At 39.5% G+C, this 24,008-nt stretch overlaps 1 protein-coding gene across 7 annotated transcripts in view; it reads right to left on the bottom strand.

Moving 5' to 3' along the window:
• EPB41L3 (erythrocyte membrane protein band 4.1 like 3) overlaps positions 1 to 24,008 on the bottom strand; it is a 131,618-nt gene that overhangs the window by 56,993 nt on the left and 50,617 nt on the right. For all 7 annotated transcript variants that reach the window (XM_087818962.1, XM_087818964.1, XM_016211471.2 and 4 more), the window contains one exon: positions 22,666 to 22,863. In XM_087818962.1, the coding sequence (XP_087675088.1) occupies positions 22,666 to 22,863 (198 nt within the window). The remainder of the gene's footprint in view (positions 1 to 22,665; positions 22,864 to 24,008) is intronic.

Raw genomic sequence — 24,008 nt, 5'->3', positions numbered from 1 at the left:
CCGAGGTGAGCACTGTCTTGATGCTCAAGTCTAGAAATCATTTCTTAATTCGCGCTTCAGACAATGAGTGCAGAAGCAGGAAGCACAAGTCGGCCCAGGTCTCGGCACAAGGCTTCAACAGAATTTGTTTTCCTTCAGTCTCCCAAAGCTCTGAGTCAGCCTGGTGAAGTTCTCCTCCAGCAAAGGCTAACTGCTGACATTAGAGAAATTTGTAGTCAAGTATAATAATTTAGTCTTAGAAGATGGGTAACAGTTCTGATCTATCCAGAGCTGCACAGTCATGGAGAAAATGAGGCAGAGCGAGCCCTTCTGCCTGAGAACAGGAGCTAATGAGCAGTCCCTACTTCTGGGGTGGGGGGCGGGACCAAACCCACATGGGCATGTGCGTGTGTATCCTTAAGGCTCCTCAGAATGTGTGCGTGCATTTCCTTAAACCATCACCCTGAAAAATAAAAGAACAAACAAGCCTCTTGTTATACTGCTTAAGCTTAAATCAGTCATGTTAATACAAGGAGATATAGATGATACTGAGAACTTTCAGGAATACTGACACTCTTATACCCTTACTTTGGCTACTTTGCAATTTCAGGGAGTGTTAACACTGCAAGTCCTTATTCTTTCGATCACGTGGAATTAATATTTTTCCATGTATTCCTGCATTTTGTGAACTTGAATTTTGCTCACTGACAGGAAACTGTTCACCCTTTTTGATGCCCCAGATAAAGTGTCCTACATATAGCAGGCATTCAACACATGCTAATTAAGTGCTACTAGCATGGATGTGAAGAAAGAATTCTTCCTCACATCGTCTTGGGTTAATCTTGAAGTAAAAGGCCATCATTTTTAAAATTTTTTTTTAATGCTTCCTTCCCTTATTTCATTTTTCCCCACTGAATGTTTTTCCACTTTCCTCACTTCTAAAGGTCAACTGGAATTCTCTTTACTTCTGAATGACTGCATCATGATTTATGTGGCGTTTAGGAGCATCTGAGGAGCTCAGCAAACTATCTAGGCCAGAGCCTGAGCCCAAAGCAGACACCTAGAGTCTGGGTAAGTCATCTTTTCCTGGGTTTTCCTCTTTCTCAGATTCTTGATACAAAAACATTCTAACACCGCCTTCCCTAAAATTTAAGTGGAGAGTGAATTTTTTAAAAATCCACACTTGGAGAATACCAATAGGCTGTGGCCAACCCAGGAACAAAGGGTGATGGTGCCTGGTCTGTGGCCACAGTGCATCGACCCTTTAGAGAGCTCTGAAGCTAGGAAGGTCTGAGATACACACATGGTACCAGCTGCCCTATGTGCATTTACTTCCTTTCTGCACTTTCTGGCTCAAGTGTACTTTCAATGTCAAGTTTAATAAGCACAGTAGAAGGTCCATTACCTACACCACTACTGCCAGGATCCATGCCCACAGGGTTAGAATTCAATGGGATCTTCCAGCCTATGAACTAATCCCAAATGTGATCCAGGTAACATATTTGTAGAGGGCTAACATGAGAGGCAGAAATCAATTTTTTTCTGTTTAGATGTGACATATATTCCCAACCCTTTCTTTAAATTCATGAGGAATCAGCTTTTCAGAACACCACGATGGCTATTTCTTTCAAACTTTAGTAAGTAGATCAATAATTATTCTGCCATACTTTTTTTTTCTGTTTTATTTTTCTTTGTTATTTTTGCATTTCTGCCACATTCTTGCTCAGTTAAGGTAGCAATGATGATCTGGAATGTACTGTTAAAACAGGAATATGAAGCTATTTCCTGGTCTTGGTAAATTTTTAAACAAAATAGTGATTCCTATGTCTAAATTATCTAGAGATTATAATTCACCTAGCATTATTTAAACATCTTGAAAGTAGACTTCCCTACCTATTATAAATTTGTTTTCCCACCATTATGTTGTAAGTGAGGTATATCAGAAGCCCCGAGCTAGCTGTAGAACTAGCTGGCTCTGTGAAGTTGGATAAGTTATTTAACCTTTCTCAGCTTCACTGTCTTCATTATAAAATGGAAATAATATTAGTACTTACTCATAGGGTTGTTGCATTAATAAGACAAAACACAGGAAAGCATATTGCCTAGCTCATGGGAAGTAATAACCAATAACTGCTGATATTATTAGTAGGTCTTTTTGATAAGGAGCCAAATAAATTTAGGGTTTATAATGTTGAAATTTGGTACAGAAACTGACATACTACTGAAAGCTTATTTCTTCTCTGTAGTGAAATCACAGAAAACAAATCATCCTACTTCTCTCGTGAAAAACAAAAATCACTAAATTAAGAAAATTGTTGAAAATAGTATTATAAGAAAACAGTGTACATTCAATTATCTTTTATAAACACACATAAAATGGTTTTTAATATGTATTGGGTATATCGGCACATTTTGGTACGCCTGAGGACAAAACATAAGGTAGTTACATATTATCATATATATTGCATATAGCACTACTAAAGCAAGAATGCATTGTTCAAATGCAATGGAGTGGACCTATGTTTTGACTGAGATTTAGTGCACAAATAATTTTAGCACATACATGATAAGAGTCCCTTTCTGCACAGTAAGCCTTTCAAAAGAGGCCCTTTTCTTTCAGCCACAATCTGTTTCTGCCTTCATTTGTTGTAGCAATTTCAGGCCCTATTTGAAATCAGACTTTTGTGCTCATAGACATGCACTGCGGCAGATAATAGCTTCCCAGTGAAGCATGCTTCTTCTTGGCCAACAAAAACATTGGGCTTGGTTTTTACAAAGAGTTTCACATCACACATATGAGACATTGGCAGCGAACTGTCAGACAACATTTCCTGCTGCTAATCTGCTAAGGATTCAGATCACTAAGCCAATGTGTGCAAGATGAATGCAGAAAAGGAAGCCAAAGAAAGACGAATGTTTGAAAGACAGACAAATCTAAACTTCCATTGTGGAAAATAACCATACTATGTGCCTAATTCTCAGTGACGTAAAGCTCTGAGAATTTTTTTCCTGTGAGAGGAAGTACTTAATATGTTTTCTAAGGCAATTCTCAAAAAAAAAAAAAAAAAAAAAAATCAAACAAAAACCCAAATTGTGATTTATAATTCATTTGTTCAAATAAAGAGCTGTAGGCACTGCAAATATTGACAACAAAAACATGACTTTTAAAAATTCAATTTAACAAATATAGATTTGTAGCACTGTCACTATTCAAATCTGTGTCATTGATGCTCAGAACAATATAAGAATAATATTGTCATTGCTTTAAAAAATATGTACTAAGTGAACCTGTGTCCTTTCCACCACCCCCTTTATCTCTTAATAGGGCAAGGCTGTGAGTGAGCAGGAAGATGAAGGGTATCAGGGTTATTAGATAAACTACTCACATAATATAAAAATGTACTTACGGTTGACCCTTGAACACGGGGGTTAGAGGGCACCAACCCTCTCCTCTCCTCACCCCATGCTCAGTCCATAATTCACGTGTAACTTTTGACACCCCAAAACTTAACTACTGTTAACTGAAAGCCTTACCAATAACATAAGCCACTGATAAACATATATTTTGTATGTTATATGTATTATATACTGTACTGTTACAATAAAGTAAGCTAGAGAAAGGCATTACGAAAATCATAAGGAACAGAAAATACATTTACAGTGTTTATTGATAAAAACAGCAAATAAATGAATATGCGCAGTTTAAATCAGTTGTTCAAGGGTCAACTACGTATCATTTCACCAGTTAAATATAAGCTTTTCAACTAAAATGATACAAAAATCTAAGAAAGACATATAATGAAATATAAATAAATATCTGGCAAAAAATAGCACACTTTAAGTGATACTTAGATCAGTGCTGCCTTCATTTGAGCATATCATAATTTGGATTAGAATTTAAAATCCAGTAGATAGAGGAAAAGGTTTCTTAATCATTAACTATTTTGATTCTATAACCATTTTCTTTAACTTTTTCTAACACATTTAATACCCCAAAGAACCACCCCGGGCTATACTGCTAGATCTACATGTCAATGGTTGGTACTGTTTCCTGACACCACTTTATCAGGGGCATCCAGATTTAATGCTGCCTGAGCTCACAGTCCTGAAAAGCCAGCACTAATCCCCTCTGCCTGTCAGTCCCCACTCCCACGAGTGGGTGTGGGGCGGAGGCTGCTCAAGCCCGCTCAAGAGGGAGGCCTGGTCCTAGTTCTAGAACCAGACCACACAGCCCTGTTCTCAGGTCCACAGAGTTAAAAGAACTTGGAGCAACACAAAGTCAGCCTCCCTACAGCCATCCCAAGAGCTCATTTAATTGAGTGTAAACATGGCTATTTTTTTAAAGTTTGTAGTCAAATTTTTAAAAAGCACGGACAGCATTTAAAAAATGGTAGCAAATAAAAATTATATAAAAATTGAAACAATAAGGCAAACAGAATCAAGAAAACAAATTGCTTTTAAAGTAGGTACAGCCATTTGACCTAATAAAAAACTGTAACATTCTTTCATTTACAGGAAAACTTAAAACAACCTATTCAAGCAAAAAGTAAACTACTACACACTTACTCAGATTATCCTGCGCTTGCAAGAGAGCCACTATACAGGGCTGAGCTGGGACTTCCAGTGTCCCTAGGGACTCAGGTGATGCTGATCCCCCCCTTTTAATGTTGATCCTCTAGACCAGTCCTACCTGCTCTCACCTGGTTTAGCAAGGACTGTGAAGTGGGCAGCAAAATGCCCAGACCTGGATGCCTGGTAGGATGCCTGGTGAAGTGAAATTCCAAGTCCGTCACCTCAAAATGTTACCAAATTTATTTTAACTTCTGTTTTCATGTTAAAAGAAAATTCTCAGGGATAATAAGTCCATGGGAGGGCAAGCATGTGGCTATCAGATTTAGCAGAGCCGCTCTGGGCACAGCTCGCCAGTGTGAGCGTGGTCAAGCCCCTGGCGGCCTGGGAGGCCCTGCGCCCCGCGTGCCTCCTCTCCCGTCCCCCAGCGCTCCCCTGTGCTCTCCTCGCACAGCTCCCCTTCAGCCCTCTCCCTCCCAAGCTTCCTCCCGCACCCTGGATCTTCACACCCTGGCATGGTCCACCTGTCCATCCTTCAGATCTCTACTCCAGGACCCCTTCCTCAGTACTCCATCCCTGACCTCCAGGACTAGGTCAAATCCCAGAGGACATTTTTACAGCTCCTGCGCTGCACCTGTCACGGTGGCAATTTTATATTGGTTGGAATTATGATTTGAGTAATGTTGATGTTAGCCTCTCAGGTAAGCAGTTTAAACTCACGATTAGATTCCCAGCACATCCCATGGTGCCTGGCATAGAGTAGAACTATTATTTTTTAAATAGGAAAGAAAATTGAGCTAAGTAAATGCATCTGAGGTTGATTTCCTGTTTCAAAACTCTTCAAAAACTACTCTGATCTTTGAAATGTGTTCATAACAAGTTTATTTATATATTTTTTCTACCACGTGGGTAGAGTGTTAGACCTCCCCTGACCTGCTCCGTTTTGGGAAGAAAACAATGTTTTATTTCCACAAATAAAAGACCTATTAGTTTTTAAAATTCTACTTCTAATGTTGCAGATTAACTTGACGAAAAGCTTCTCAGGTTCTCCCCAAGGGTCAAGTGGTCCTGAACCACGGCTTTCATTTGATACACCTATCATATTGAAACAGACACACATAAGGTGGATCTAAGGTTTTTAAGCACCTCCCTTGGCTACACTGCATTAGAGCAGCCTGATCTGCATCTTCACACCACCTGCTTAGTAGGTCTGTCTCTTTTTAAATTTTAAAATATTTTTATTGATTGTTAGAGAGAGGAAGAAAAAGGGAGACAGAAAGAGAAACATCAATGTGAGGGATCAACATGGATCAGCTTCCTCCTGCACGCCCCCTACTGGGGATTGGGGATGAGCCTGCAACTGGGAAACCAACTGACAACCTCTTGGTACATGGACAATGCCCAAACAACTGAGCCTCACTGGCCAGGGGTCTGTCTTTTGATGAATATCACCTGGATTTCTCTTTTTAAAATTTTATTTAAAACTCCTGGATAAGCAGGAAAAATATTCCCTCTTCCCTAACTACAGGAAAATAGAAAGATAAACATGTGGATAGCAGATTGGAAAATTAACTATTAAGTGTGCAAATGACCCTGCTACTTAAAAAAACTTTCTAAAACTGAAATCAATATTTTTGTAGCAGTCACAATATTTTATGGGCTTACTTACAGTTATTAATCCCATAAAGGAAATAAAGCTATTTACATATCTAGGTATATTATTATTTTGTTAATCCCCACCTGAGGATATGCTTTATTGATTTGAGAGAGAGAGGAATGGGAGAGTGAGAGAAAAACATTGTATCCTGTACATGCCTGACTGCTCCCTGACTGGGGATTGAACCCACAACCCAGGCATGTACCCTGACAGGAACTGAACCCGAAACCTTTTGGTGTACCTGATGATGCTCCAGCCAATTGAGTCACCTGGCCTGGGCTAGGCGTATATTTTGCTTTGAGGTTATCTTGAAGAGTACTGAAGAAATTATATTGCTCAAGCTCTAAAGGTTTTCTGAGGTGAAACCATTAAAGTCATGCTCTATGTAGTACGGTGCTGAGGTTTCTACTATGGCCCAGATCCAAATGTTCGAGGTACATCTTAACTTCACCCTCAGGCACCTGCAAGACCCATGTCCTTGTGGAAGGTGGCTGATGATGTTCTCTTTATGAACACGTTCTTGTTAAGCCCTCCCTTTTCCTGAGATGTCAACATCATCACTACCTCTACTATTAAAAAATATAGTTCCCCACTAAAACGACAACATAAAAAGCTGCACATCTAGAATACTTAATGAGGAACATGACCTCAAACTGACAAGCCAGTACTTAATGCGTATTAAAGGTCTGAGAGAAATCACTGTTATTGAGACTTTCCTGATGTCTCTTCATGATGTACTCCTGGAATAAGCCAGCAGAGAGCTGCAGTAGCGAGTTTCTCTCAAAGGACTAGGCCTGGGATAAACGTACTTCTTTTGAACAAATGGGGAGTTTTTATTGTGTGGATGCTGTGGGTCAAGGTTTCCTCCCCAGTGCCTGCTAGAGTGCTCAGGACAGGAGCTTGTGGTCTCAACTCATTCCCGCTTCTTCCTTTGTTTTTCTTGGTCCTGCTTTCTACTTGTTTATTTTCTTCTCATTACAGTAAATGTATTTATGCAAAACACTTTAAATCCCTGTTAGAACATGGTGGGGTATTAATAATAGAAGCCCCAAGATAAAATAAAATGTACTTTGAAACAAATTACATTTACAATTTTGGTGGTATTTTTTTCTTGTGATGATGAATTCTTGACCATTGTACTATGTGCAAGTCATGACATTCTGGATAGTATTTTTTTAAAAGGAATAACAGACGTAACTGAACCATTCTGCTTGGGGTAATAATCTAAAGCCATTCATGTGCTTTACAGGCTCAGGCTAATGGCATTTCCCTAAAGAATGTGGTGGCTCTTTAGTGACTTTATGTGCTGTCGCCATGGCATTCCATAAGAAATAACAAGTCTCTTTATTCCTTCTAGTTTTCCAAACACCATCATAAGAACCACTTCCTTGTGCTGGCTGTACATCTGCGCACCATCACTCATTCCTATAAGCAGCAGTGGGGAAATGAGGTGCATTCCTAAGTGTCAACAGGACTTGGAGATAGGATTTTCTTTCATCCTCATTAGAAAATAACTCCAAATGCACATACCAGTTAAACACAGCTGTCTGTCACATTGAACAAATACATCCCACACAGCAAAGATGTTGTATATTTGTTGACAAAAAGAAACTTCCACTGATCCAAGCATTTCATGAATTAATATCTCATCTGGCCACTTTCATTTGCCATTTGTAGATATATCCTGGACCTTGATTGCAGGAAACAGTCACTAAGCAACTAACAAAATAGGGCAGTCTTGGCAGGAGAAGCAGTAGGGAGACCTACATTCCACTTATCTAGGAACAAAATATCCTTAATAGTTGTCTGACAGGGGAAATAACAACAAGTTTTAAGAAGTTAATGTTATTGATGGAAATGGTATGTGTTCCAACAAAAAGCTCCCACAACTTGAAATCCGTGACCTCTTCTAGAGGAAACAAATAAAAAGCTTCATGTACATTGGCTGGTCAATACAACCCACAAAATTGAAGACAGAAAGAATCCTTTGCTTCTCTGCTGTAGAGAAGGAACCAAATCAGGCTTTTAGCAATAGATGCCTTTTGGCCTGAACCAGGGGGAAGGGGAGGCCCGGAGTGGGGGGCAGGGTATTATCTGAATGAAGAGCAGGGTGTTACCATAGTCCAAAACTGGAAAACTGCTGGAGACTGTGCATAAGGGTTTTTTTTTTCTAATTCAAGACAAAAATTTTAAGAAAAATTTCTAAATAACACCAGTCCTTCACTGTTTAGAGTATAATTATGACACCCTAAAAATCACAATTATGCAGTATGCTAAAGTATGACTACTACTAATATTCTTAAGTTGTTTAAAGAAATCAGGGGTCAATCATTCCTTAATTGGTGCAATTAATATGGAAAACAGTACAGAGGTTCCTTAAAAATTAGGAATAGAAATACTGTATGATCCAGCAATCCTTCTTCTAGGTATTTATCTGAAGAACATGAAAACACATTAGAAAGGTATCGGTACCCCTATGTTCACTGCAGCATTATTTACAACAGCCAAGATATGGAAACAACATAAGTGTCCACCGAGAGATGACTGGATAAAGAAGACGTGGTACATATATATAATGGAACATTACTCAACCACAAAAAAGATGAAATATTGCTCTTTGCAATGACAACATGGTTGGATCTTTAGGGCATTATGCTAAGTGAAATAAGGCAGATGGAAAAGGGAAAAAAAGTATTATTTCACTCACATGTGGAACATAAAACAAAAAAGTAACAAACTCACAAAACAAAACAAAAACAAACTTATAGGCACAGACAACAGAATGGTGCTTACCAGAGGGGGAAGCAGGTGAAGGAGGTCAAATATATGGTAATGAAAGGAAGCCAGACTTTTGGAGATGAGCACACAACAGAGTACACAGATATCACATTATAATGCTGTACACCTGAAATTTATATACTGTTGTTAATCAATGTTATCTCAATAAATTTAAAAAAATGGAATGTAATGTTATGGGTCTTATCACTTTATGTAACTGAAATTCTAATGGACAGGAGGACAGCAAAAAAGCCTGATTAAAGAAATAAAAGGAGAATTGGCAACAAACGAGCATAAGAATCAATTACAATTAACAATAGCACTTAATTATTTCTCAATGGATGGTACCTTATATAATCTCCAGCTCTGTTTCCTACCCCCATAGTGCAATGCCTTAATGGCCTTTAGAAAATGATGCTGGGCCCTGGCTGGGTGGCTCAGCTGGATGGAACATTGTCTTGTACACCAAAAGGTTACAGGGTCGACTCCTGGTCAGGGCACATACCTAGGTTTTGGGTTCCATCTCCAGTTGGGGTGTGTACAGGAGGCAGCATGGATGTTTCTCTCCCTCTCTCTCTTTCTCTCTCTCTCAAATCAATAAAAACATATCTTCAGGTGAGGATTAAAAACACACACACACACAAAAAGATGCTGGGAATGTTTTTCTATGTAGACTCTCTTTGAATTGTTTGAAGGAGACTTACTCAACCATAATTACTACAGTAATTTCCCCAAGGGGTTAGGCAAACCCAGTTCTTAAGCTGGGGGTACTGGCAGAAAGGGTCAGAGGTTAGGTGTATGGAAGACCCTGAGGGTGGGGTGGGGAGAGTTTGGCAAAGCACTCCGCACTCCCGACTTTAAGTGTCAGTATTCCCAGAGCTCTGTTATTAGTGTTCTTTTCTTCTTACTCATTCAGTGACTATCTGCACAATCTCATTCACGCCCATATTTGAATTAGTATAAAAAATAATGACTCCCACAAAGTCACTAGCCTGACCTCTCTTCTAAACACTTAACAGCATATCCAATTGCATGGTAGGCTGCTACTTTTCACATTCCAGGCACTTCAATTCCAACTGGTTTGAATTAATTCATTACCTCCCCCCCTAAACTTTTCTTCTTGTGTTCTACATCTGTTTATGCAGTCACTCAATCCAGAAATTTGGAAGTCATTATCACTTATTGTCTCTTATCACAACCCATATCCTCCCCACACATCCAATTAATCAAGTCCATTCAGCTTCATGATAGTTCTTTGAAGCCCCTTCTCTCCCCTCTACCCTACCGCCCTGCCCTGGTTGTGGTCCTCAGCATCTCATCTGGTTCATTACCACAGAGCCAATGAGTATCCCTGTTTCAAGTCTCTCCCTCTTCAATTGCTATTTCATAGAACCATGTTTTAAAAACACAAATGGCCAAACAACTTCCCCACGTAAAGCCCCTCAGAAGCACCCATCACCTACTGTGACAAGCGGAATTCTAAAATGGCCCCAAGATTCCTGCCTCCCTGATGTACACACCCTGCATAATCACTGAAACTGTGGACAGAGTGTTTCTTTCTCCTGTGAGTAGGTTATTAGTTGGCACAGCCGACCTGAAGACGCGGACATTATCAGGGTGAGCCTGACCTAATCACGGGAGATCTTAAAAAAGCAGTTTTCTCTGGCTGGTGGCAGAAGGAGGGGTCAGAGAGATTCAAAGAAAGGTAGAGGGATCCAAGGTGAGGGAGGGTCTTTGTTACTAAGACAGAGGGCCCGTCACCTCAAGGACTCAACAGTGGTCCCCAGCCAGCAGCCAGCAAGACAGAAGGGACCTCAGTCCTGCTACCAGGAAGAAATGAAATCTGCCTTCTGCCAAAGGCGTATGAAGGTGGATCTTCCCTAATCCAGCCTCCAGAGGAAGATACAATTGGTAAACTACTTGACTTATGCTTTATGAGACCCGGAGCAGAGGACCAGCTGAAAAATGTGAGATGATAAACACGATGTTTTAAGTCGCTAAGTATATGGTAATTTGTTAAACAGCAACAGAAAATCGATGCATTTGAACAATACCCAACCTTGCTCGCTCGTCAAACCCATCCTTCCTAACTCTTCCTGACCTTCCTTTCCAGCCTCATCTGTCTCCTCTGTGCCAGCTATTTCTACACTCCATGCTTGCTTTTCACCTATCCTTGTCTGCCCAATTTCTAAACAGAATTATGTAAATATCCTGCGTATAATTAGAATTATTCTGTAAATTTAAAATAAATAAAATATGTGAATGCCACTAGATTTTAGGTTGCCTTAAATACCGCCACAGGAACAGTCAGCCGACATTTCCCAGTAATTAATATTTACCTGCCAAACAGTGACATGTACTTACCATTTTTACATGAACCACTGACGAGGAATCTCTCGTCCCAAAGGAGGTTTTTACAGCCGACTAAAGATCTGCCGTCATGCTTTTTAGGTATCAGTCCTGTTTCAAAATTTAGAGCCTCAAAGAGAAAGAAGAATGCAGGAACTGTGCCTCCAATCGCCACTCCCAATTTCCTCAGGCAAGAGACAGAGGATCTGTCCCAGCATGAGAAGGAAGTGGGCTGAGTAGGTTTCCACCTCTTCCCTTCTTCCTAGCTGCTTCTGTTGTGTCCCTAGTGATTTCATTAAAACTCAGCATGCCCCAGAACTCCTAATATGATAAGAAGCAAAGAAAGGTTCCCATGTCCTTACACGTGCTACAGAAGTGCATATAGAGGATGACCTGCATTTTTAAAGACACTGAAAATAAAACTGAACAGTAAAGCAGCCTCTTCAGATAAACTACTTAAGAGTTACTAGGTAAGGATTTACAAAGTACAGTGAGCTGAGGCTAAGTGGACCTAGGAAGAATGCTCCGTGCTGACTTCCAAAGGGACTAAAGACGAAGGAAAACAGGGTGACTTCATCAGACCCCTTCTCTAATGGGCTTCCCTACTGAGCTCGAGGGAGTTCCTTATGGAAGCCAAGGACACTACCTCCTATTTGCCATAAAGGTGAGTCAGTTCAGCCAACAGATGAGCACTGAAAGCCAGAAATGGAGTGTGTATAATTTTTTTCAGAACATATTCAGGCTTGTTAAATACCTACTGATTCCTGACACAAAAGTAAATAGAACATTAGCTGCATCTTCTGTCTAATCTCAGCAGGCTGAAGCTGGGCAATGTGAGAAAAAAGCAAATTTCCTATTTTCCAGGTCAGTTTCTCAATCCTAACAAGCTTCTAGGTAAATGGGGTTTAAATCTTAAATACAATACAGTTACTTTCTGTTTGTATTTTTAAAAATCACTCAGTATTTCCCAAACTGCCAAATTAATAATTACCCCATGGATGTAAAAACACTGATACTATTCTTACCAGTATAAAACACACACACACACACACACACCCTAGAAATGGAGAGTTAAGATGAAATTCATTTTCTCAGATTTAAGAAATACTTTCCGGTGTCTAACATATTGTTAGGTGATAAGACTAAATTTCTAAATAGTGTGGAGGCTATGATCCTATGGTTTTGTTATTATTTAAGACAATATTTTTAGAGCAGTTTTAGGTTTACAGTAAATTTGAAGGTATGGTAGGGATTTCCCATATGCCCCCACCCTGAACACACAGCCTCTCCCATTATAAACATCCCTCACCAGAGTGGTACATTTGTCACAACTGATGAACCTACAGTTACATTTTAATCACCCAAAGTATATAGGTGGGGGTGTACATTCTATGGGTTTGGAGAAATGTATGATATACATCCACCATTATGGTATCATATAGAGTAGGTTTCTCTGTCCTAAAAATCCTTTGTGCTCCACTTACTCATCCCCTGGCCCCCTAACCCTGGAGACCACTGATCTTTTTAGTGTCTCCATAGTTTTGCCTTTTCCAGAATGTATACAGTTGGAATCACAAGGTAGATAGCCCTTCAGAGTGGCTTCTTTCACAAGTGACATGCGTTTAAGGTCCCTCCATGTCTTTTCACAGCTTGATAGATCATTTCTTTATAATGCTGAATAATATTCCATTGTCTGGATTGTTAACAGTTTATTTATACATTTACCTACTGAAGAATAAAAACAATTCTCTAAGCAGTATGAAGGTTATAATTTTTTTATGTTAAAAAACCACCACTCTATAAAATATTTTATATTTATATTCTTCCAGACAAGGCCTAGAAGGATTTACTTCAGGCATAATGAGAGGGAAGTTCTACAAAGTTAGGGAACCTTTCAAATTTGCTAGCCACTGTCAGCCACCAGGGTCCCTGGCACAAGTAAACATTTACCACTCACTTTGCAACACTCACAGCAACCCAGTGAGCTCTAGGTTACAGATGAGAAAACTGAGGGGTTCCGGGAATAACTTACAAACAAATGGAAAAGCCCAGATGCTGCCCAGGCTAGTGACATACTGCCTCCCAACGTTCAAGATTCTTAAGCTCAAAATTAGATTCTTATAGAGACAACTTGGAAAACTTATTCCTGTACAACAACCCTGCAGTCTGACTAGATTCATGATATTTCCATAGATATTCAGACCTTCAATTGTTAGTGTAGCTATACATTATATGCTTTATAAAAACATTTTTAAAAGTTTAGGTGTGAGTGATCCTTTTTTTAAAATCCTCACCTGAGCATATGTTTTTATTGATTTTAGAGAGAGGAAGGGAGAGAAAGAGAGAGAAACATCGATGTGAGAGAGAAACATCCATCGGTTGCCTCCTGTAAGTGCCCCAACCGGGTGTCAAAACCACAACCTAGGTATGTGCCCAAACCAGGAACCGAACCCGCCACCTTTTGGTGTAGGGGATGATGCTCCAGCCAATGAAGCCAGAGCATGAGTAGTTCTTTTAATGAAAACACTAAATGCGGGTTGTACTACTGGGCGAATGATTCATGATAAAACTGAGTTAAACAGTTCCACTCTTCTGTCTTAAAGAACCTGAATACTATGAGTAGCACAGCACAAGAACTGAAAGAACAAATTCCTTAGCAGAAGCCCCCAGCTATTTAAGAAAGTTAAAATTTGTCAAAATTGAATCTAATTTTTAAATTGATTTAGAATTTTAAAATGGCCCTGTTTATTGGAACTTGCATACTAGACACTGAGAATGTCTGATATGAAAACCTTAAGATAAGAAAATATAAAAAGATACAAAATCTTGGCAAGAATGATTAACAACACTCTTTTTTTTCATGTATCGATAGCCCTAAACGAAGCTTGAAAGCTAACTACATTAGCCTTGAAATAAGTGTCCGAACTGGCTGCTGTAATTTATTTATTGCCATTTAATATTAGCTATGGCATATGTGTTACTAACAAAAAGAAGTAGGAAAGGAAGCTATTCAATTTCACTACGAACATTTTAGCAGAGCTTTCCCCTCCCTATATTTCATCAACATTTTTCCACCTCCTAATGAATTATTTGACTGCTGTATCCAAACAGCAAACAAGACTGGACTGAAATGCCACGATGACAGATCTTCCCTTCTTCCTCTGCTATAAAAATTAACTGACCGCTGGAATAGTAAAACCACAAAAGGTATTCATAAATGCAGTTTCATATCTCCTTTTACGTTAAAAACTAAGAGCACCGTATTCACCTCTCTTCACAGGCCAGCTGGACACCGGGCCGTGAGGCAGGTTGCCAGCCAAATCCTAACACTAATCACTGCCCGTCCATGTGCCCTTCCTCTCTAGACTGCATCCGCCAGTAAGTGCTTGCCAGCAGTCGTACTGAAAGCGAGTCCTCTGTAAATATCTTACCGTGCCTCTATAATAGGGCCTTCAATTCCATACTGTACCCCCAGTCTTCCCGACACACACACACACACACACACACACACACACACACACACACACACACCCCCATACATATTTTGGGGGAACTGAACTAGGGGCTCATGTTCTCCTCTAACTCTAAGAACATGCCATTTACCAGACTTCAACTCTAGTCAAAAAGAGGTCACAGGTGTTCTCATAGGCCTCGGAGTTTGGGGGCAAGGTAAAAAAAAAAACCCAAGCCTCTAAAACTGAAGGTAACAAAACTTTTTTTATGAAACTCAAGAGACTATCCACCATGTGTAGAAATCCTCCCAGCTTATTAACCATCTATGAAAAGATTTTCTAATCTTGTGGCTAATACCAGTAGCCTGCTTCCTAAACTTCCTGAAGGGCCAAGAGTAGTTCCAGAAAAAGAAAGGCATTCATTTAAATGCTAACTAAGTGGGGATGAGCTATAATCTTGAAAATTATAACCTTTCATGTGGGAAATGCTGTAATTATGAAGTGAACTGGAAACTGATCACGAAAATTGGGGAAACGTACGAAGGGAGGGCGAGGGTCTCCAGTTTATACTAGCCTTTCTACTTTGAGCTGGACTATGTGATAACTGTAGAACTCACTTAAAATCATTCCATATTAAGATAAAGAGCTAACCCAAGCTTTGAACAGTTACATATACCATTTGGAAGAGCTTATGTATGATCTCTCCAGCTACTTTCCTCTTCCTGCTCAAAATAGAAAGTACTGCTTCCAAGTTCTACTCTTCACATAGTACCTTATTTCATGATAGTATAAGCAAAAACAGACTTAGTAATCACTAAGAAGTCTTGAGAGTGTCTACTACACACGTACTTCAAGGAGATTTTGAAGTCTTCAAGCCACCAGGAGCAGGAGGGAAGGAGAGCGCTGAGGGATGGAGGTGGCGGAGAAGGAAAGGAGGTGAGGAAGGGACATGATGTCAAAAGCTTACAGAATTACAAATAAAGTAGATATTCAAGAATTTAATTAATATTAAATAATTTGAAAAGCAGATCGTTCTCCTTTTTCTTTTTCCTCCTGCTATTTCACAAGTCCTTGCTGGAGGTAAGTACTATATTTTGGTTTGTTCCTTCAGCTGCTACAGACTTTGGGTGTTTTAATGCCACAGTATAAAGAGAACTCTGGAGCAGAGGGTGGGAGATCTGGGTTCTGGCCCTTCTCTGCCCTCTCCAGGCTGTGTCCTCAGACACACCATTACCTGCTTTAGGCCTACTTCCTCACCAGTAAAATGAGGTAGATGCAAAATTATTCCCAATGTCCCTTCAAGATCTAAGATTATGTGACTCTATGACTGACAATTCCACATCCATGCTTGAAGGCTTTGACTCCTGATTTCAGTATCTGTAACGTAATAGTCCCTTAATTAATATATATTAAGTTCTCTCCAAAATTAGTAAAACTCCTTGGCATCTTTTATACACAGTGTGATGTTACTTCTATGAATTTTAACTGTTGTAAACAAGAAAAAAGAATTTGCATTAAGAGAATATTTAACAACTCAAATGAGTCATTCCCTTGTCAAAAAACATTTTGGTGCCTACTATGTGCAAAATGATCAATGCATTCTAGAAAACACAAGGATTTTAATGAGGTGCCTGGTAGAGACTACACCTTAAGCAATTTTTTGAAGCTATAAGCTTAGGTCCACTAGTAGGGAAGAGCCTGGGGAAGGTCATTGGTAGCAGGCACTCCTGTACTGGGACTATGGGGCCAGCTAAACCTGTGTGAGTGGGAGAGTGTGGTCTCCACACATGGGGCCAGCTGATGTCTACCACACTGGGAAATTCTTCCTGAGGAAGGAAATGAGGAATGCCTTGGACTAAAGTAGCAAAGAAAGAACTTCCTTTGCTTCTGGGGCTGGGGCTGAGTTACAGAGGGTGCGAGCTGGCACCTGGAACATGGAAGGGAAATTATTTCTGGAGAAGCAGCCACGAGAGAACAGGACCCTCCCTGAGACCTAGGAAAGGTGTCAGAGGTTAACTCACCCACCATCTCATAGGAGTCCATGGCAAGAAGGCCACACACACAAAAAATAAATTTTTAATATTTCTTCTAAAACACAGGTAAAAACTTTCAGTAATGAGGTTGAGGATGTCTCTAAAGGAGGCAAGATTTATGCAAGTAAACTAGATATAAAAATATAAAGTATAATCTTGAGTTTTAATTACAGGATGGTAAGAACTAGGAAAAGGGTTAATTTCAAACATAGGAGATTACGTCCTTCGTTAAATAGGTAATGAATATCTACTATGTGAAAATCAACCTCTGCATTGTATGAAGTACCAAGGTAAATATGACACTGCACTCTGGGATGGGTAAGACAGACCTCACATAGTGAGTATTTTGCTTGTGAATCCACTCTGCCTGAACACAGAGCTAGAAAGTTTGTGTCACCAAATCAGCAGCACGAAGCAGTCAGAAAACACAATGGGAACGTGGTGAGTTGGGGAAACAGTAAGTTAAAGAGCAAACCTGTCTCAGTACCACGGTGTTAGAACAGTAACATTGGGAATTAATCCCCAGTCAGGCCTCAACACCATGAGACAACTGTGGTAAATCCCAAAAGAACTGCTCAGTGAACTTGACAGAGCATCAGTTACCCGGTGTGCACAGGCATCCAACTTCCAAATGCACTCAGTTTCCAAGACACGACCCACCATATGGTGACACACCAGAGGGTTTCACCGGTTGTATATGTTGACATACATGCTCATAGCTTTAACATTAATATTGTTCAGAGGGTTTATTAGACCATGTCTATACTCATGATGGACTATTAGAGTTTATTATTTAAAAAAATAAAATCCAAGGAAATAGGTTAAACAATTTTAGTAAAAAGGGTGTGCCTTATTGGGACAAATCTTGATTCCTTGGGAAGATTTATTCCTAATTGTGTCAGATAAATGAGAAGGTGCGTGTTAACAGTCCTTGGATTTAACTGTTCCCATGGTTGCATCAGGGAGTCATCACACAAGGAAACCAAGTTAATTAAAACAGTTCCATCCTCTGGAGTCCCCAGGGGCATCGATGATCCAGCAGGAAAGCTGCTGCTGCTAGACTGGCTGTTCGGTTCTAGCACGACAGACGGTACGATGTGGTAAAGACAGTGAGCCGAGCAGGGGCCCGCTGAGAAGTTAAATTGGAATTTACACAACTGCAGAATCAAAAACTCTGACACTGATGTAGCTGTTGAGTGAGCAACACTTGTACTGGATTGAAAAAAATCTTTATTTCTTACAATTAATTATTATTTCTTATAATCCAAAAAAGGCAACAGATGCTCTAATCAACTTTCTGGATTATGATGATTCTCTCTGCTGTCAAGAACTTCCAAAGGGATTGTAAGGTATTTTAATCATGTAACATCTATAGAGGTTGGAAAATTCAGACACTGAATTTGTTTTTCCAACCAAAACCCATTAAGTGGAGTACGGAGAATAGTACAACAGATTTAAATAGTTAATTGAGTCACGGGCTAAACAAAGCACTTGGGAGTTTTTTTAAACATTCCCTTCCTGACCAGTAGTTAGAAGGTGACCAAAGCATATTTAGGACACAATGCCATAAATTTCCTTACCCTCTCTGGTTCCTCAGAAGCATCTCTGGATGGTTACCAAGAAATGCTAGGTGGAGTGAACACAGTTTCTGTGCTTACTCCAGATTCTGGGACATTCTGGAGGACCCTGGTCTCAGTCATGGGGCTCATTCAACCAGCTGGCCTCTGCACAGGGCCAAACCTTAGGGGCAGGCTTTTATGATTTTACTGCTGCACTTAAGAAGCTCTTTTTAGTTTGCCTCAATCTGGATATAAATTTCTCTCTGCAATGTGGCTGATTCACTGGTGTCTTCCCCTGGAGTGCTACCTGGGTCTCCTAAGCACTAAAGTCTCCCTCACTAAAGAATCACCCATGAGTAGAGCAAACGGAGGTCCCACATGCACAGACGCTTGGTGGGGCCCTTGTGAGGAACACTTGCATGGTAAGCCCTCTGCCACTTTTCCAATCGTGCTCTAGATTCCTCCACCAATCTGGTTTCTTGTGAAGGTCAAACCAAACTACACCATAAAATGGTTTGAACATTTCCTACATGTAGTAGCAAACCTATATTATAAAATATGGACTCAAATTTCACATCATGTTTGACCTATTTTCCTAAAACCAAATCAAACTAGATTAGAATGGTACCCAAATAAGAGAAAACATTTCTAATTGGATGGTCATTAGGAAATATGATGTATGCTAATTAAACTCAAATGAGTCCGCTGAACATGGAAGCAATGGGACTAAAATAAATGTGATGAGCACTAGTTCCTTTATTGTGTGTGACTGGAGTATTTTTATTTATTTTCTCTTTTAAAACTTATGTCCAAGAAATATACAGCAACAATAACAACTGGCTCTAGGAAGTTGCTTGTGCTCTTTAATGGTCCAATAAAAATAATAAGGGAATGACAGTATTAGTGGTTTTGTTGGCATACATGAAAATCTGGCATGCAAGCATTTCCCAAATATATATATCAAATTACTTTTAATAGATCTTTTCTTATTATAAGATCTTTTCTTATATTTTCCTCATAATAAGATCTTTTTATATTTTAGATAATCAAGACTAAGAATTTGAAAAATTACTTGGGAAAAAGTCTCTCAAATGGAAAAACATTGAAAGCTACAATGATCTCAACCTACTGCTAGAAGGAAATCTGAAAAAGTTCCTTAGAAGCATCTGTGGATGGTATCAAGAAATGCTTGTTGGAGTGCACTCCATTGTTTCTGTTTAGTCCAGATTCCGGGCCATCTGCAGATCCCTCATGATCCCGTCACTCTCCACCCAACACGCTCAAGTCAAAATTCACCATTATTATTATTGTGAGTAAAAGGCTACCATATATAAAGAATATGTTACATCCCAGTTAGTGTTCGAATAAAGTACCAGCTTTAATCTCAATAATTACTTTTTGAGGCAAATACATTCACCCCCATTTTTCCTGGTGAGGAAACTTAGGTTCAGAAAGTTTAAGGCAGTAACCTGAAATTGTGGGTTACAAGCGAGTGGTTCCATTTTCACACCCCAACTGGTGGATTTGGAGCATCCCTACCACATGAGAACTAAATGAGACAATACAATGGGAGCTGTCTCTCCAGCACAGGGAGCCAGGGACTCGCCACCTTCAGTAAACCAAACACTTCACTTCCATAAAGCAGCCTGGGCTCGCAGGATCGCGTCTGACAGCTACACTGCACGGCTGACTTGTGTTGCGTTGGTAACTGACTCTAACCCAAAGATGAGTTTCACCCAAGCTGTCATTAAGTCTGACTGCCTCTTCTCAAACACATTTCTATTTGTACGTAATCCTTAAAAACGGAGTAAGGTTTTACCTCCTGCTAAACCTTATCTTGCTACTTTGCTTCCACACTGTCCCCTCCACACGATTCTGACACACGGGCCCTTAGTCACTTTTAAAGCTCTGTATCACTTTAAAAAAAAAAGAGTTTTTGGTGTCTTCATCCAAGACTTTGACAAGAACTTATTTTAAAGGAGAGAAAAGACTGAAGGGTAAAGTTTTTCAACCTCTGTTTACCTATTACACCCTGTGCACCTTGCCAGCCAAGGTTTACGTTCCACGGCTTGTATCTAAAGACTAGGGGCGTTTTGAATATGTTTTTTTCAACAAGCATCATATTCTCACTCTGAGAACCATGACACTGATTCACAACAACCATTTTTCTTATTCAACCGCTCAGCGACAAATAAATCAATTTCACTTCACCACGTCCAAACTTCTCCATCTCCACAGCAATGTCAATAATTAACACATTTTCTTCTACTACTGAAGTCTGTTGTAAAACCGAAAATATTCTGCTGGCAAAGGTTTTGTGGCAGGAAAAAGTTACTCTTAAGAATCTGTCACATTTATAAAAACACTTTATTATAAAGGAAAGTAACTGACCAACATTGCCCTGCCACTCCAAATGCTCACAGTGACGGTAGAAGTAACACTGAATTGTATCCAAGGTTAATTACAAAATTCTGTACTCAGAAACACAAATTACCTCTAATGAATTCGAAGCACGGAATATAAATTAAATTTAGCAGAATGATGAACACTACACATCAGTCAGTCCTGAGGCATCTACTCTCCCCACACAAAACACTACAAACTCTTTTTTAGAAAACTCTGGTAGCTATGACTGACTAGAGGGCTGCCAGGCAATCCTATTTATTCCATTATACTGTATAATAGAATCAATAGAAAGACTCTCTTTGAAGTTAACAAAAAAAGCTTTCCTTGACTTGGATCAATTTTTCCAGAAAGTAAATCCACAATGGAAAAATACCACCTCTTTCAAGGTTACAAATGTCCTTTAAGCTTCATAGTAAAACACAGGTAGAAGTATATTATTGTATCTCTCCATTTCCAAAATAAACATTCAAATCAACAACTGAACACTTTGGGCTAAGATTTAAGCCCAAATCAAAGCCAGGAAAATGCAAGAAATGGATCTGAGCATGGCAACGTTAGGTAGGATCCTTAAAACATGTATTTCACTGCCCACAGCAACCCATAGATATTTGTCAAGTTATATGATGACAAAAATTATATAAATATAGGCTAAATAACTTTTGATCTAATAACATCTTCAAAATATATATACATTTCCTATGTTCCTGCAATCTGTAATAATTTAGTAATCCAACCCCATCTCTACCCTTATTGACATTATCATCGTGAAATGGATTTGAATTTTCTGTTCCAAGAAAAGCATTGAGTGCATGAGTGTCTTATGCAAAATATAGCAGAAATGATATGGGGGCTGTAGACAAAGCAGAGATGAATGAATGTGGGATATGGGAAGTCAGGTGAGCTCTGTGCTATTTATGTCATAAGGAAAGAGAAACAGAAATGTGAACACACAGGTGTACACTGTCCACGAGCCCAGGAGTGTGTGAGCATGCGGTATGAGCACGCGGTGGGAGGGGCTGGTGTAGAGAGACGTGTAATGTCCCCTGTGTGGCAAAGGGCAGGGGCCTGGTGGTGGGAGGAGTGAGCTCTTTGAATGAAAACATTAACTTTGAAACAGAATCACCCTGCTAAAAGAGCAAGCTGCTCCTTCCCAGCTGTGGGGAGAAGATGCCACGGGTGGTGCACAGAAATCTGTTCTTCTGGGTTGAGTTCATGACCTAAATGTACTCTCCATGATACTTAGAGAACTCAACAATCAACCAATCACCCATTTCCATAGCTACGGACAGGCTCTCTTGTTGTTAACTTGGACTTGCTAAACATCTCAGACAAAAGTCATTCAACTGTCTCTTCTCTGAGAGGAATCTGTTTTCTTTACCAAAAGAACACTTGAGCTGCAGTGCCCACCACAATGTACATTTTACAGAGTCCTCACCCTCCCAGCAAGAAAAAGACACCCACAGTTCAAATTACTCCACTGGTCCTAGGTACAGAAATCTCCAAGTTTCTACCATTAAACAACTGACTTGGGCATTAAATAATCAAACAGAAAAGGCCAAATTCATTTAAATCATAGCTCATAGTTAGGATGTTTAAAACTTGATTTTTAAGGCCTCCAATTTGTTTTCCTACCATGGAAAGTGGTGGAGATTTTTTTAAAAAGATGACCACATTTTTCTTTTGATTGTACCATTTGGGGGACATTATAAGTACTTTTAGTAACTTGATCCCTGTTAGAGACTTTGGAAATAATTCTGTATTTAGAAACGGTCTGAGCATTTTCCTGGAATTCTGAAAACATAAAGAGGCATGATGTGTGTTTTGTGCCAACATTCCCCAGCTCTCAGTATCTGGGACAAAAAAGTTCTAAAATACACACTTACCTCCACATCACAGGTGTACTCTGATCCATCTAGAAGTATCACTTTGCACTGCATGCTTTTAGGCTTTTTGACAATCTTCAATGGAGATCGAGAGAGTTTACTGCTATATGATTTCTGAGAGAGTTTATCGTCTTCCAGTTGCTGATATTCGAGCTGTTTTGCAGCCCCAGCAGCAAATTCCCGTTCCTTGTCAGTGACCTGTGAAGAACAATGAATAGTTTCATTGCAAGACAGGAAATAACTACTGCATTGCTCAGGCAATACCAGAGCACTTTGGAAACAGGCATTCCCATTTCCTAAAGGATCAGAGACACCTGAATCGGGATATTAGAAAAGGGTATAAATACAGATACTTACAATGCTAACAATTTTACCTAAATAGCTTTTGCCCTTGAGATGCACCAGTGGGCCCTTATTTCAGCTTGACTCAAGGATTTACTTTGGAAGAACTGAGCAAATGCCATTGAGACTTCACTGAGCAAAGAAGAAAAATAAACAGAATCCTGGCTTTTTAAAAAGGTGTTGGATAGTATCAGTCTTTAAATCATCTAGATTTTTACCTAATGTACTTCATCTTCTTCAGTCACTGGTTCCTTCTATATTCTAAGACCCATAACCAGCAAATATACATACAAGGTATCTTTTAAACGTTAAGGCCTACAGAACTTTAAGTATTAATCTTCTCAGTAGTTGTACAACTGTTAAAATATTTGATTTAGCTCTAAGTCAGTTCAATGAAGCCAGCAGCACTGAAATTCACCACAAAGTAATCCCCTAAATCTACTTCCCCTCATTGTAATGAGCCAATATACGAACAGACCAAATCTGTCCAAAAGCATCAATCTGCTTTCAAATCACAACAGTGTAGTCCAGGCAGGACTCAGAACTGCAGAAGATGTCTTATGTAACAGCAAAATTCTCCCTTGAATCACTCTCCTTTGAAATCTCTCTGTGCACTGCTGTCCAACTACTCTTTTTACATCCCTCATCTAAGCATTAAGTGACCATCAATGGTATTAGTGCAAATTCAACTCATGGGGCAGACTACCACTCCACCGGCCTGCAAGTATACAGACAGTCCACAGGAAAATACGTTCCGAAATTCAGATTAGGCCCCTTGAATAAGCATGAAATTTCCTCTCTCATGAACATACTATTATTGTCCAGGTAGCTAAGAGTATATGGGCTTAAGAGTAAAGACAATATTGACAGTCTAGCATTTCAACTTTTCTTCTTTATTAGCCTCTATAATTTTACAACACTAATATAATCACAAAGTTATTTTTCAGTATATTTATTTTGGATTTTAGGTATAGATTCTTGCTTTTACAATGGCATTTTCT

The sequence above is a fragment of the Miniopterus natalensis genome, chromosome 7 (genome assembly GCF_054644295.1).
Source record: "Miniopterus natalensis isolate mMinNat1 chromosome 7, mMinNat1.hap1, whole genome shotgun sequence".
Lineage (NCBI taxonomy): Eukaryota > Metazoa > Chordata > Mammalia > Chiroptera > Miniopteridae > Miniopterus > Miniopterus natalensis.
Note: the sequence above shows the minus strand (reverse complement) of the source record. Positions and strands in the feature narration are given on the sequence as shown.